This window comes from Cydia amplana, chromosome 17 (genome assembly GCF_948474715.1).
Source record: "Cydia amplana chromosome 17, ilCydAmpl1.1, whole genome shotgun sequence".
Classification (NCBI taxonomy): domain Eukaryota; kingdom Metazoa; phylum Arthropoda; class Insecta; order Lepidoptera; family Tortricidae; genus Cydia; species Cydia amplana.
In genome coordinates, this window is record NC_086085.1 from 946,722 (window position 1) to 961,505 (window position 14,784).

General features: G+C 39.1%; 1 protein-coding gene across 1 annotated transcript in view; it reads left to right on the forward strand.

Moving 5' to 3' along the window:
- Positions 1-14,784, forward strand: part of LOC134656034 (nephrin-like) — a 37,634-nt gene extending 22,850 nt beyond the window's left edge. Inside the window, exons 5-8 of the mRNA XM_063511550.1 lie at positions 7,571-7,712; positions 10,477-10,607; positions 12,237-12,396; positions 14,614-14,784. Of these exons, the coding sequence (XP_063367620.1) occupies positions 7,571-7,712; positions 10,477-10,607; positions 12,237-12,396; positions 14,614-14,774 (594 nt within the window). The 3' untranslated portion in view covers positions 14,775-14,784. The remainder of the gene's footprint in view (positions 1-7,570; positions 7,713-10,476; positions 10,608-12,236; positions 12,397-14,613) is intronic.

A 14,784-nucleotide genomic window follows, 5' to 3' on the forward strand; every position in this document is an offset into this window, starting at 1 on the left:
ATTTAAACAGACTTAAAAAATATTTAGGGACAAGGATTATTTTACCTTATTTATTTTTAAAGATAATTACAAAATACCTTTGATTGCCAAGTCATTATATGTATTACAAATTAAAGATATCTTATTGATACGGTTTTAACACCCCCTGGCACTGATTAAAATAACCGACTTGGTTTCACATTACAACTCAAAACTTTTTTGTAGTAAAAGCGTTGCGAGACTTGCACCTTTTTACACGACTGCCCAAAAAAAAGAGTGTATTGTTTTCAGCGTTCATGTTTGTATGTATATATGTATGTGAGTTTCTTTATTCCACGATAACTTCAGAATGCCTTAACCGATTTAGATGTATGATACATCATTAGAATCCTTACGTCATCCCGGGTGACATAGGCTATGTGACGTCATTACAAAATCAATATGGCGGACTTAATACGCCATATTACGCAACCTTAAGAAAAAAAAATCTTGCAAACCCATCTAGTAGGGCATCAAAATGAAGCGCTTTGAAAGACGATCAATAATATATATACAATATGAGGGTTTAAGTTCAATTTTAAGAAAGTAAGAATTTACAAAATATATTAAGAAAAGCTAATCTCATAAAACCAAATATTATCCTATTGTTGGGATATTAAGAGGAAGTGGTTTGACCGCTGATCATAAAAAAAAATATTATACATAGGTATTATATTAATCATATTTTACTTGTTTTGAAACCAAGCCAATATGTTCTAAATTGCGCTAAGGGAATAGAAAAGTGTAAATAAGTTCTTTGTAGAGAGTCTGAGATTGTAGAGTCCGTCTTCAGATACAACTCTGCACCGACTTTGACGGAGCAAAGTGTGAAAGTGTCATTATAACCGTATATTTTTATACGTATTTTTTATATAAAGCTCGAGATACACTTCTAAGTTTTACTTACGTATGTAGGGACAAAGCTATTTGTTAGAATGAGATAATGATATTCATCTCTCATTCTGTAGTATAGCTGTGTCCGTACGTAGTACGTACGTAAGTAAAACTTAAGACAGATGGGCTCTTCCTGCAACTTCCCCGAGTATTTTAATTACGAAGGCCGAAGGCCGAACTCCGCTTAGGGCCGACGGTCCGAAGCGTAAGGCAGGTGCGTGCTTCCTGTAACTTCCCCAAGTATCCTAATTGCGAAGGCCGAAGGCCGAGCTTCGCGTAGGGCCGAAGGCCCGGAGCGTAAGAAAGGTGCACGCTTTCTGCAGCTTCCCCAGTATCTTAATTGCGAAGGCCGAAGGCCGAGCTTCGCGTAGGGCCGGAGGCCCGGACCGTAAGAAAGGTGCACGCTCTCTGAAGCTTCCTCAAGTTTCTTAATTACGAAAGCAGAAGGCCGAGCTTCGCGTAGGGCCGAAGGCCCGGAGCGTAAGAAAGGTGCACGCTTTCTGCAGCTTCCCCAAGTATCTTAATTGCGAAGGCCGAAGGCCGAGCTTTGCGTAGGGCCGAAGGCCTGGAGCGTAAGAAAAGTGCATGCTTTCTTTAGGTTTCCCCAAGTATCTTAATTGCGAAGTCCGAAGGCCGAGCTTCGCGTAGGGCGGAAGGCCCGAAGCGTAAGAAAGGTGCACGCATTCTGCAGCTTCCCCAAGCATCTTAATTGCGAAGGCCGAAGGCCGAGCTTCGCGTAGGGCCGAAGGCCCGGAGCGTAAGAAAGATGCACGCCTTCTGCAGCTTCCCCAAGTATCTTAATTGCGAAGGCCGAACTTTGCGCAGACAGGTGCACGCTTTCTGCAGCTTCCCCAAGCACCTTAATTGCGAAGGCCGAAGGCCGAGCTTCGCGTAGGGCCGAAGGCCCGGAGCGTAAGAAAGATGCACGCCTTCTGCAGCTTCCCCAAGTATCTTAATTGCGAAGGCCGAAAGCCAACTGATAGGAAATAATTATGTAGTTGCAGAGATATTAAGCCATATAGCACTTTTCAATACGTCTGGTTTTTGGGTCAGACCTAGTTAGGTTTTTAAGCACGTTTTATGCTAACATATCAAAGATCAACGTGATGAAATCTCCTTGAAGCAACTAAATTGTCTTAAATCATAAAAAATGTGGTTGGTTTGTATGGTCACTAAAATGTATAAAATAAAATAAATTAATTAAAAATTAAAAACACGACTGCAGTTTAAAAGCGAACTGAAAAGCTAGAAATAATTTTTAGTTATGTTAGGTACTCAACATAATGAATGTACAATAGAATATAAGTGTTCAGTCAGGGTCATAAACAGCAATCGGAAAAGTTTAGGCTCATTTAGGATCGTGACTGTACCTGCATATTTTATTTCGATTGCAGTCGGGGACCTTGATATATTGAAATTTTCCCATTCACAGGTCCCCGACTGCAATCGAAATAAAATATGCAGGTACAGTCACGATCCTAAATGAGGCTAAACTTTTCCGATTGCTGTTTATGACCCTGACTGAACACTTATATTCTATTTTACATTCATTATGTTGAGTACCTAACATAACTAAAAATTATTTCTAGCTTTTCAGTTCGCTTTTAAACTGCAGTCGTGTTTTTAATTTTTAATTAATTTATTTTATTTTTACATGTAATGTTTTTGATGGGATTTCGTTTACCATTTAGATTTCAACATTTCGTTACGATTGGTTAAGTTTTGGATGAAGAAGCAGACAAGCACGAAACCTCGATTTTTGAGATTTATCGCCTTAGTTGTCCTTATCGCACTAATTTTAGGTGCCTCTCCCAGTAGCGGTATTCACCTTAAATTTTCAACCCTATGAAGGGGCTCCCTTTTAAGTACGAAAATGTTGCGTACAATTTCAAAGTCAGAACCGACATGCGAGATTCCACGTGGAATCTCTAAAAATAATTTAATAATCCCGGATTGTTAATATAAAGGTTACCTACACGGAAAGAACATTGTCTAGTAATTTTTTTCAAAAGTGAGATTTTTATCTCAAAATGTAGAGCTCTCAATGAACTTTTAGTTACAGCTTATGTTACCTCTGTAATTATAAAAATAACTCTTTTTTTTCTCACTTTAAAATCACCCACATATGAAAATGATGTGGTTAATTATGTACATCGTTCCTTTCAAATATAACTCACGCGATAACTCAAAATATTGTCAGAGTGACTAGACATGTTCTTTTCGTGTACCCTTCATATAATCTTTAACTTTCTAGGGTACAATCTGCAGCATTGCTAATGAAATTCATTCTGCATATTGACATACAAGAAGCGCTGGTGGCCTAGCAGTAAGAGCATGCGACTTGCAATCCGGAGGTTGCGGGTTCGAACCCCGGCTCGTACCAATGAGTTTTTCGGAACTTATGTACGAAATATCATTTGATATTTACCAGTCGCTTTTCGGTGAAGGAAAAACATCGTGAGGAAACCGGACTAATCCCAATACGGGCCTAGTTTACCCTCTGGGTTGGAAGGTCAGATGGCAGTCGCTTTCGTAAAACTCGTGCCCACCCCAATTACAGGGATTAGTTGCCAAGCGGACCCCAGGCTCCCATGAGCCGTGGCAAAATGCCGGGACAACGCGAGGAAGATGATATTGACATACATATAACATTAAAATAATTAGTCAGGTAACCCCGAAACCGCCCGAATACTAATGTTACAGTCAACATCTTCATCTCTGTCATAATTATATTTATTTCCCGCTCGCACATTGGCATTGACCGCATGCATGATAGGCGAGACAGCAATATAATATGCGTGCGATAGAGATAGGAACAGGTGGGTCAACGTACGCAATTCTTCGTTCTTCTTCCTTACTTTACCTCTGTAAAAGTTTACTCAGACAAAGTATCTTTAATTAAACTTAAAGCTCGGTTTATAAATATTTACAAGCACGTCTCAGAAATTTGAATTTTTACTAAATGTAGGTAGCAAAGTCGAAACATTTGCATAGATATCTAATTCAAGTTTCAAGCTCAAAATAAGTTATACAAGTATAATGGGTACAACTTGTACCTATTATACTAAATTTAGGTTGTTTTGCTTGTACCGTGCAAGCAAAAAAGCCTAAATTTAGTTTTATAGTGGAGGTCTCGCAGTTTAAATGTCTTTGTTTTTTACAAGCTTTTATTTATGTACTGTATGTAGTATGTATGTTCAGGGGCCCATTTCTCAAAAGCTTATAACTTGTAATACAAGTGGAAGTCCCTTTCTAACAAAAGCTGTCAAAAAGTGACATAAAGTGTATTACAAGTTACAAGCTTTTGAGAAACGGGCCCCAGGTCAAATTTTAAAATTAGACCAACTTACATTACATTACTCAATTGAGCTGAAACTTCAAATTCCTGAACCCCATATTTAGGGTTATTTAAAAAAATAATTTACACAGATTTTTAAAGAATCAGCGTGCATTCATTGTACGTACTGTAACACCCCTGAAGTTACAGGCGTCCACAGATTACGGTGCGTGACCGCTTACCGGGCCACATGCTTGTTTGTCACCGACGTGGTTTAAAAAAGACTCATAAATTCACTATCATCTCAACTCTTAAGTCTATCACATTTTTTCCTGTCAATGGCCTTGGAGCGCAGAATAAATAATAGTACTAGGTACAGAAGATTCACTCTCTAACAAAACGCGTCTAATACGACCGATATGATCGCTAGGTGGTGCGAGCAGGCGTCCGTTCCGTAGCGGTGCGCGGCAACTACTATGGCTAGACACCAAAATTGGTGTGGGCCGCATATACTTGTACGTACTTGTAGTGACGCGACGAAATCGCGGAGTGAGCCACGCCTGCTTGGAGTCTAATCAAAAAACCGGCCAAGTGCGAGTCCGACTCGCGCACGTAGGGTTCCGCACCATCAACAAAAAATAGAGCAAAACAAGCAAAAAAACGGTCACCCATCCAAGTACTGACCCCGCCCGACGCTGCTTAACTTCGGTCAAAAATCACGTTTGTTCTATGGGAACCCCACTTAAATCTTTATTTTATTCTGTTTTTAGTATTTGTTGTTATAGCGGCAACAGAAATACATCATCTGTGAAAATTTCAACTGTCTAGCTATCACGGTTCGTGAGATACAGCCTGGTGACAGACGGACGGACGGACGGACGGACGGACGGACGGACGGACGGACGAACGGACGAACGGACAGCGAAGTCTTAGTAATAGGGTCCCGTTTTTACACGACTGCCCAAAAAAAAGAGTGTATTGTTTTCAGCGTTCATGTTTGTATGTATATATGTATGTGAGTTTCTTTATTCCACGATAACTTCAGAATGCCTTAACCGATTTAGATGTATGATACATCATTAGAATCCTTACGTCATCCCGGGTGACGTAGGCTATGTGATGTCATTACAAAATCAATATGGCGGACTTAATACGCCATATTACGCAACCTTAAGAAAAAAAAATCTTGCAAACCCATCGAGTAGGGCATCAAAATGAAGCGCTTTGAAAGACGATCAATAATATATATACAATATAAGGGTTTAAGTTCAATTTTAAGAAAGTAAGAATTTACAAAATATATTAAGAAAAGCTAATCTCATAAAACCAAATATTATCCTATTGTTGGGATATTAAAAGGAAGTGGTTTGACCGCTGATCATAAAAAAAAATATTATACATAGGTATTATATTAATCATATTTTACTTGTTTTGAAACCAAGCCAATATGTTCTAAATTGCGCTAAGGGAATAGAAAAGTGTAAATAAGTTCTTTGTAGAGAGTCTGAGATTGTAGAGTCCGTCTTCAGATACAACTCTGCACCGACTTTGACGGAGCAAAGTGTGAAAGTGTCATTATAACCGTATATTTTTATACGTATTTTTTATATAAAGCTCGAGATACACTTCTAAGTTTTACTTACGTATGTAGGGACAAAGCTATTTGTTAGAATGAGATAATGATATTCATCTCTCATTCTGTAGTATTGCTGTGTCCGTACGTAGTACGTACGTAAGTAAAACTTAAGACAGATGGGCTCTTCCTGCAACTTCCCCGAGTATTTTAATTACGAAGGCCGAAGGCCGAACTCCGCTTAGGGCCGACGGTCCGAAGCGTAAGGCAGGTGCGTGCTTCCTGTAACTTCCCCAAGTATCCTAATTGCGAAGGCCGAAGGCCGAGCTTCGCGTAGGGCCGAAGGCCCGGAGCGTAAGAAAGGTGCACGCTTTCTGCAGCTTCCCCGAGTATCTTAATTGCGAAGGCCGAAGGCCGAGCTTTGCGTAGGGCCGAAGGCCTGGAGCGTAAGAAAAGTGCATGCTTTCTTTAGGTTTCCCCAAGTATCTTAATTGCGAAGTCCGAAGGCCGAGCTTCGCGTAGGGCGGAAGGCCCGAAGCGTAAGAAAGGTGCACGCATTCTGCAGCTTCCCCTAGTTTTTTATTTGCGAAGGTCGAAGGCCGAGCTTCGCGTAGGGCCGAGGGCCCGGAGCGTAAGAAAGGTGCACGCTTTCTGCAGGTTCCCCAAGTATCTTAATTGCGAAGGCCGAAGGCCGAGCTTCGCGTAGGGCCGAAGGCCCGGACCGTAAGAAAGATGCACGCTTTCTGCAGCTTCCCCAAGTATCTTAATTGCAAAGGCCGAACTTTGCGCAGAAAGGTGCACGCTTTCTGCAGCTTCCCCAAGCATCTTAATTGCGAAGGCCGAAGGCCGAGCTTCGCGTAGGGCCGAAGGCCCGGAGCGTAAGAAAGATGCATGCCTTCTGCAGCTTCCCCAAGTATCTTAATTGCGAAGGCCGAACTTTGCGCAGAAAGGTGCACGCTTTCTGCAGCTTCCCCAAGCACCTTAATTGCGAAGGCCGAAGGCCGAGCTTCGCGTAGGGCCGAAGGCCCGGAGCGTAAGAAAGATGCACGCCTTCTGCAGCTTCCCCAAGTATCTTAATTGCGAAGGCCGAAAGCCAACTAATAGGAAATAATTATGTAGTTGCAGAGATATTAAGCCATATAGCACTTTTCAATACGTCTGTTTTTGGGTCAGACCTAGTTAGGTTTTTAAGCACGTTTTATGCTAACATATCAAAGATCAACGTTATGAAATCTCCTTGAAGCAACTAAATTGTCTTAAATCATAAAAAATGTGGTTGGTTTGTATGGTCACTAAAATGTATAAAATAAAATAAATTAATTAAAAATTAAAAACACGACTGCAGTTTAAAAGCGAACTGAAAAGCTAGAAATAATTTTTAGTTATGTTAGGTACTCAACATAATGAATGTAAAATAGAATATAAGTGTTCAGTCAGGGTCATAAACAGCAATCGGAAAAGTTTAGCCTCATTTAGGATCGTGACTGTACCTGCATATTTTATTTCGATTGCAGTCGGGGACCTTGATATATTGAAATTTTCCCATTCACAGGTCCCCGACTGCAATCGAAATAAAATATGCAGGTACAGTCACGATCCTAAATGAGCCTAAACTTTTCCGATTGCTGTTTATGACCCTGACTGAACACTTATATTCTATTTTACATTCATTATGTTGAGTACCTAACATAACTAAAAATTATTTCTAGCTTTTCAGTTCGCTTTTAAACTGCAGTCGTGTTTTTAATTTTTAATTAATTTATTTTTTACCCTTTGGGTACGGAACCCTAAAAATGTATTTCTTCCAGTTCTCCGAAACCAACGCCACTACCAGCATCCTCCACTTCGTGCCAGAGGCTGAGGACCACGAGGCGACTCTGGTCTGCAGAGCGGAAAACCCACGGATAGCGGACGCACTCGTTGAAGACAGGTGGACGCTCAATGTGCACTGTAAGTGGTCGTAATAAATTGTAATATATACTTGGTCATCATTAGAATAAGGCGGCAAATTTGAAAAATGTAGGCGCGAACGGATATCGTCCCATAGAAAAATTGAATTTCGCGCCTTTTTTTACTGACAAGATTTGCTTGACCAGCTATATTATTATGTCATATACTTAAGAAAAAAAGACCAAGCCCTCTGTTGGCCGAAATGTGGATATATGATAATCCCTTAAGAGGGCGCGTAAACCCAGCAAATTAGAAACCTGCGGAAGATTTGACGATCGCGCTTTTAACAATTTTCCTCAATAATTCTGAAATTATAATCAGATTAAAATTTCGTTGCACAAATCTCTCGGCTGTGTTACTAGCTATTTTATACTAAAATCATACTGCTATGGAATGCAGGGTAATGATATACAATTGAAAGTAAATGAAAATTAGACATGTTTTCATGATTTTATTCTATCGAGCCAAATTTAATTTTTGGCGGGAGCCCCCTCTTAAGGCAGCCATTCTCAAAGTGTGCTCTGTGGACCTCTAGGGCTCCGCAAAGCCTCTGTTGGGGCTCCGCGAGAATACTTTTAATAATAAGAAAAAAAAAACAGCTCTAGGTATGATTATGGTCCACAGTGACGAGCGCATTTTTTAAAATATTTCGCTATCCAAAAGGATTCAGTCACCAAAAAAGTTTGAGAATCGCTGCCGTATGGGATTCGTATAGGTACAAGAAGCACGTACTGCTCGCCCTTTAGAGTTGGTCAAAGGCGCCAATCTTGCCAAAGGATTGTATAAGCTCAAGAATTAGGATGGGTGCCGCCGTGACCGAGTGGACTAGTGTTATGGAATACGTTGGGTTAAATTTGACCTCGGGTGTCACTTTTTACAAGCTTTTAATGTAACTTGCCCTGTTAGTATTTTAGTGTGCGGAAAACTTTGGAAACTATATTTGACGGGTGTCATTCTGAATCCCTAACAACGTTTGTCCTAAAGTCACTTGCCCTAACTGGTTTGTCCTAATGGGCACATGACATAACGATCAAATTGTCATAACGATTATTTTCCATAATGTAAGGTTCTGAAAAATGGTTAGGTTTTAGAACTTGCTGCCACAAAAGTGGGTTAGGTTAGGGTTCAACTGCGACCCTCGCAAAAAAGAAAATATGCATAATAACATTAGGATAAGTAATCAATGTTAGAATAACCAAAATTAGGGTTTTTAGTGTTAGGACAACTGATCATTATGACAAACAATATTAGGGAATGCATCGATAGGAGAAAAGACTTTAGGGATTTAGATATAGATCTGCTATGACAGATGACAGGTGATCACGTGACGCTTTCCATAGAAAACGGAGCTCGGAAAGCTCCGGCCCGGACACCGGTCTAATGTGAGAGTCATCCTTAAATCGGATGGTAATGCAAGGAGACAGGAGGTAGCCATGGGAAGGCTCTGTGATAAAACAACCCAAACTAATTGTGTTTGGGGTTGTTAGATTTGACTCGATGAAAATGTAATTATGTCCTGTGGAAAAAAAATTACCTACAGTCAACGATAACATCTTGTACCGAAAATTAAATTTTTGCCAAAAACTTATTATTTAGTATTCGACATCTATTTCTATGTGATGCCAATTCAGAATCAAACTAGGTACTAAAATCGAACAGGATCTCTTAAATACATCGTAAATCAGACAACCAATTTACTCTGAAGAATCCTCAATAAATATTAAAATTTATATTTTCATCAAAGTTTTATTATTAGGTACTCCGGAAGCTATGGAATTCTGATTGGATTAAACGCTTATAGATTTTCCGGAATTTCCGGGTTATTTTTGCACTCGTAGTTTGTAAGATAATTGGTGTCTGTTGAGTGTGGGACTTGGGAAATGAGCTTATCATCGGATTTAGAGTAGAAGGTTTATTATAGATACACACGCTCGAATAACCTAATTAAATAGATTTAAAAGGTATTTTCTTCATCGCATTTAGAGACTAAAATGTGATAAAAAGTTTTCTGAAATCGGGCTTGTTTTAGAGATCCTGATGGCAATTCTTGCGAAAATTTGTTTCTGTACTTACTTACTTAGGGATTATTCCCTAAGTAAGTAAGTACAGAAACAAATGACACTTTAGTTGTAGCGTCGAAGCCGACAAAGCGTTATAGCTTTTTCGGCTTCAACGCTACAACTAAAGTGTCATTCAATAGAACTTGCTAACTATGTAAACAAAAGTTACTAGTAAATTGACATTCAGTGTCAATTTTAGTATGGCGGTTTGTTTACATAGTTAGCAAGTTCTATTGAATGACAGACATAGACATACTGACAGACATTAAAATGATATAGGCAGAATAGCGATAGGCCAAATACACAAAACATATTCACTAAAATCTTATCACTAGGACTTATCTATTCACTAGGACTTTTCACTAGAATCGGACCAAGCCAACTCTGCATGGATATTAATAGGTATCAAGTTCCTATGCAAAAAATAAACTCGTTTATAATGACATTGCCACACTTTGTCGTTTATAGTCGACTAAATTAAGGCATCAGTTCGTTATATTCAAATCGCTGCAATAAGTTAGCTTAACGGGCACCCTGATTATCAGTCCGCCAGACGATATCAGCCTGTCAGTTGTTCGGAACTGTCAACTTTTTGTTCTAACTGACAGACTGATGTCGTCCGGTGGAGCAATAATCAGTGGGCACCTTTAGACGGACTCTAGTTAGTTTAAAACACCAGTTTTCCAGCAATTCTTTATCTGCAGACGTTCCCGTAGTGACGCTGAGGATGGGTTCCAGCCTGAACCCTGGCCACATTAAGGAGGGTGACGACGTGTACTTCGAATGCAGTGTCAAGGCCAACCCGAGGAGCTACCGACTCACTTGGTATAAAGGGGTAAGTGATTTCTTACTAAGCAGAGCCATTTGCTGTAACATGTTGTAACAGATGCTACGGGTAACCAGAACGGGTAACCCGGGTGGTTGAATTTTACCATACCCAGCGAATAATAGCGAGGCAATGATGGCATTGAGATAGCTTCAATTACAATTAGTTTCAAAAAACCCGTCGCAGATGGACGTGGATTGACCCGAATTTTTCGGGGAGACTGTAAATAATGAGGGAGGCCTTTGGCCAACGGTAGGATATTAATATGGGCTCTCATTCTCAATAAATAAATTACAAAAATATTTTGACGACTAGTCTGGCCTAGTCGGTCACTACCCACAACCACAGGCAACCACAGGTAGGGTCACTACCCTGCCTGTGAAGCCGCGGTCCTGGGTTCGAATCCCGGTAAGGGCATTTATTTGTGTGATGAGCACAGATATTGTTCCTGAGTCTTGGGTGTTTTCTATGTATTTGTATATTATATACATCGTTGCCTGAATGTGAGTACCCACAACACATGCCTTCTTGAGCTTACTGTGGGACCTAGTGATTCTGAGTAAGAATGTCCTATAATATTTATGGTCCAAAGAGAACAATCTCCGTAGATGACAAGGTCATAGAATATGTCAATGAATATATATATTTGGGCCAGCTGATATCTTTTGAAGAACAAACTGATAAAGACATAAAACGTAGAATTGCCCTGTCTTGGGGAAAGTATTGGAGCTTACGAGAAATTATGAAAAATAAGGACATATCTATTAATACAAAAAGAAAATTATACGAAATTGCAATTCTGCCTTGTCTAACATATGGCTGCCAGACATGGGCATACGACAAGATCATGAAACAAAACTAGCTATAGAACAGAGAAAGATGGAACGTAGTATGTTAGGAATCAGAATATCAGACCGAGTAAGAAACGATTATATAAGAAAGAAAACTAAAGTAACTGACATCATAGAGAGAATACGTAGATTGAAATGGAAGTGGGCTGGACATATTAGTAGAATAAACGACAATAGATGGACACGGAAAATCATAGAATGGACCCCACCAAAAGAAGAAGGAACACGAAAGCAGGGTCACCCAAAGACACGATGGGAAGACATATTCAAAAAACGCTGTGGAACAGTATGGAGAAGACTAGCTCAAGATAGAGACACATGGAGAACACTGGGGGAGGCCTACGCCAAAGAGGCGACTTCCATAATTAATGAAGGATAATTAAATTAAGTATTTAAAATTAATGATAAAGTAGATACTGGTAATAAATAAACTTATACTAATATTAATATGATAAATTTTAAAATTATAATAGTAAAATTGGCTTTAAAATGAAAAATGTAAATGACTGTGATAAAAATAGATAATGGAAATGGAATCGAAATTGAATGTCAAATGGATTTTTATTATATTTTATGAACAATACCTATACTAGAATGTTATACAATACTATATTTTAAATACAACAAAATGGAATATGCAACTAAAAAAAAAAATGTAATTATGCATGCAAAGAAAAAATGTAATTATGGTGGAATAAAGGCTATTTTTATTTTATTTTATTTATTTATTTATTTATTTATTATACTTACATAATATACTTTCTAATAGCTTTCAATCATTACACAGGACATGGAAATCACCCACAACGCGAGCTCCGGTATTATCCTCAGCGACCAGAGTCTGGTGCTGCAGAGCGTGAACAGGACAGTTGCCGGCGACTATAGCTGTCTCGCTTCTAACACCGAAGGCAGTGCTACTAGCAACCCTGTCTCATTGCAAGTCAGATGTGAGTAGCATTGAATCTTTTTTTTTACTTGCAATGTTTATATGTAGGTACAGTAACGCGCTCCGTGAGCTATTTAGGGTTCTAGCTAAATTGGACATTTCATAGCGGAAGTATGGAACAACCAATTTACCTAGGACCCTAAATGGCTACGAAATCGCGGAGCGTGCTGGTAAATACGTTCGGGTCAAATCATGCAAACTAAATTAGATTTGAATGAAAAGTACAGTTAGCGATAAAAGCTTGTATCAAAAATGAAAATTTGGCAAAAAAACTTATTTCATTTTAGTAAAATATTACGAAAAAAACCGACCAAGTGCGAGTCGGATTCGCGCAAGGAGGGTTCCGCACCATCATCAAAAAATAGAGCAAAAAAAATCGTGTTTGTTGTATGGGAGCCCCCCCTTAAAAATTGTTGTTATAGCGGCAACAGAGATACATCATTTGAGAAAATTTCAACTGTCTAGTTAATGCGGTTCATGAGATACAGCCTGGTGACAGACGACCGGACAGCGAAGTCTTAGTAATAGGGTCCCGTTTTTTACTCTTTGGGTACGGAACCCTATAAAGTGGCAGGAACTAACAAGACAGAATGAAACAAACAACAATATAAATCTTTCGAATTCTTAAATAATTCATTGTATATTCCGTCTCGGTTGGCTTTATAAAGAGCAGCCAACTTTTCGATATACTTTGGAATAAACTAGGAGCAGCATTAGGAAGATTAAATATTAATATTATCTGATCTCAATTTCGGCAGATCGGCTTTTTGTATTTGTGTTATTATTCATAAAAACAGCCATTTACTTACAGCCTCATTCCAATCAAGAAAACGAAATTTTAATTTTGTAACAGCAAAATCAGAGTAATGCTATTCAAATCGAGTCGTTTCCCTTTCAGTTTATTCTGTTACTCTGCTTTAATTAGGACGTCCACTTTTTATACGAAATCAAAAAATTTTGGCAATATTTACTATTCCGTTTTCCAACTGAGATTATTGTATATGTAATTAATGTATTGTATATGTTTGTGACACGAGCACGCTCGATCAAAAATTGCTGGCGGTTAAAAGGTTAAAGAGCTCATATGAATAGCATCATTTTCAAAGACTTCCCATGATTCCCATCAACCTTTCTTATACATTTAATAAAAGGAGATTTGCGTTTGACATATGAAAAAAGGCATATTTTTACATGCATACCTTTGTAGTGGGAAATGATTAAGTTGGTAAGATCAAGGAATTTGTTGTTTCTTTGATCTTGTTTGTTTTTCATATAAAGAAAAAGGAAGAATATAGTACAGTCAGCAGCAGAAGTTGCTAAGCCAGCGGTGTGTTCATAATTACCTTGACGCGCTCTTATTCTCTGAACGATAAAGTTGCGTCAAGATTATTTTGAACACCTCGCCCGCTTAGCAACTATTGCTGCTGACTGTACTATTTATATATTAAGTCTCATACGAAAATAGACGTAACGCGAACCAGAACGCTCGTCACGTTATCGAATGAAATTTACACTAGGGGTTCTGGATGACAGATGTTATGATGTCTCGTAACTATTTCCATACATTGTTTAAATCTATGTCACAGTACAAGAACAGTAGTGAATCTTCATAGAAATGTGCCGCTGCCGGTTTGAATGTGTGCGTGCGCGCCGGGCGCCGTGTACGCACGCGCTGCCACGCACACATTCGCATAATATACGGGGGAATACGGTGGCGGCAGTGTGGGCCGTACCGCGACTGTGATCGCGCGCATTCGAGTACGCTCGCATTTGCCTGCTCTTACCGGCCTTAATTTATACCACATTTATGAATTGATAGAACATTTCATTATACCTACTTTTTGATTTATTGAATAAACAAAACATACATAAGTAGGTCAAGTAGGATGCCCCATCCTACACAAACTCTTTAGGAGGCTTGTGTGCCCATGGAGAGTTTATAAATATATATCTTAAACATTATTTCTTAAATTATAGATATATCTAAATAAACTAGAGTTTAGGTTATATTTTTACCTGTTACGGCTGTTACATATTAATATTTCATTATACTATATAAATAGAAACCTAGTGCTACTCATAATACGCAAATAATATTTAACTAAAAATAAAAGTGACAACCCTAAGCGCCAATGCATGAGTAGGTAAATAACTTGCCGAGCGGCCTTAGATTCACTACTGTTCTTAGTGTACTGTGTCTATGTTGACATTTCAACAGACGCCCCAGTTTGCAAGGTGGTGGAAGATGGCGAGGTATACGGAGCCCTAAAGCAGGAGACGGTCCAGCTCCTCTGCTCGGTGGACTCCAACCCTGCTCCAATAAGCTTCACATGGACCTTCAACAGTTCAGGGGAGCAGACACAAATACCAGCTGGGTGAGATACTTTAT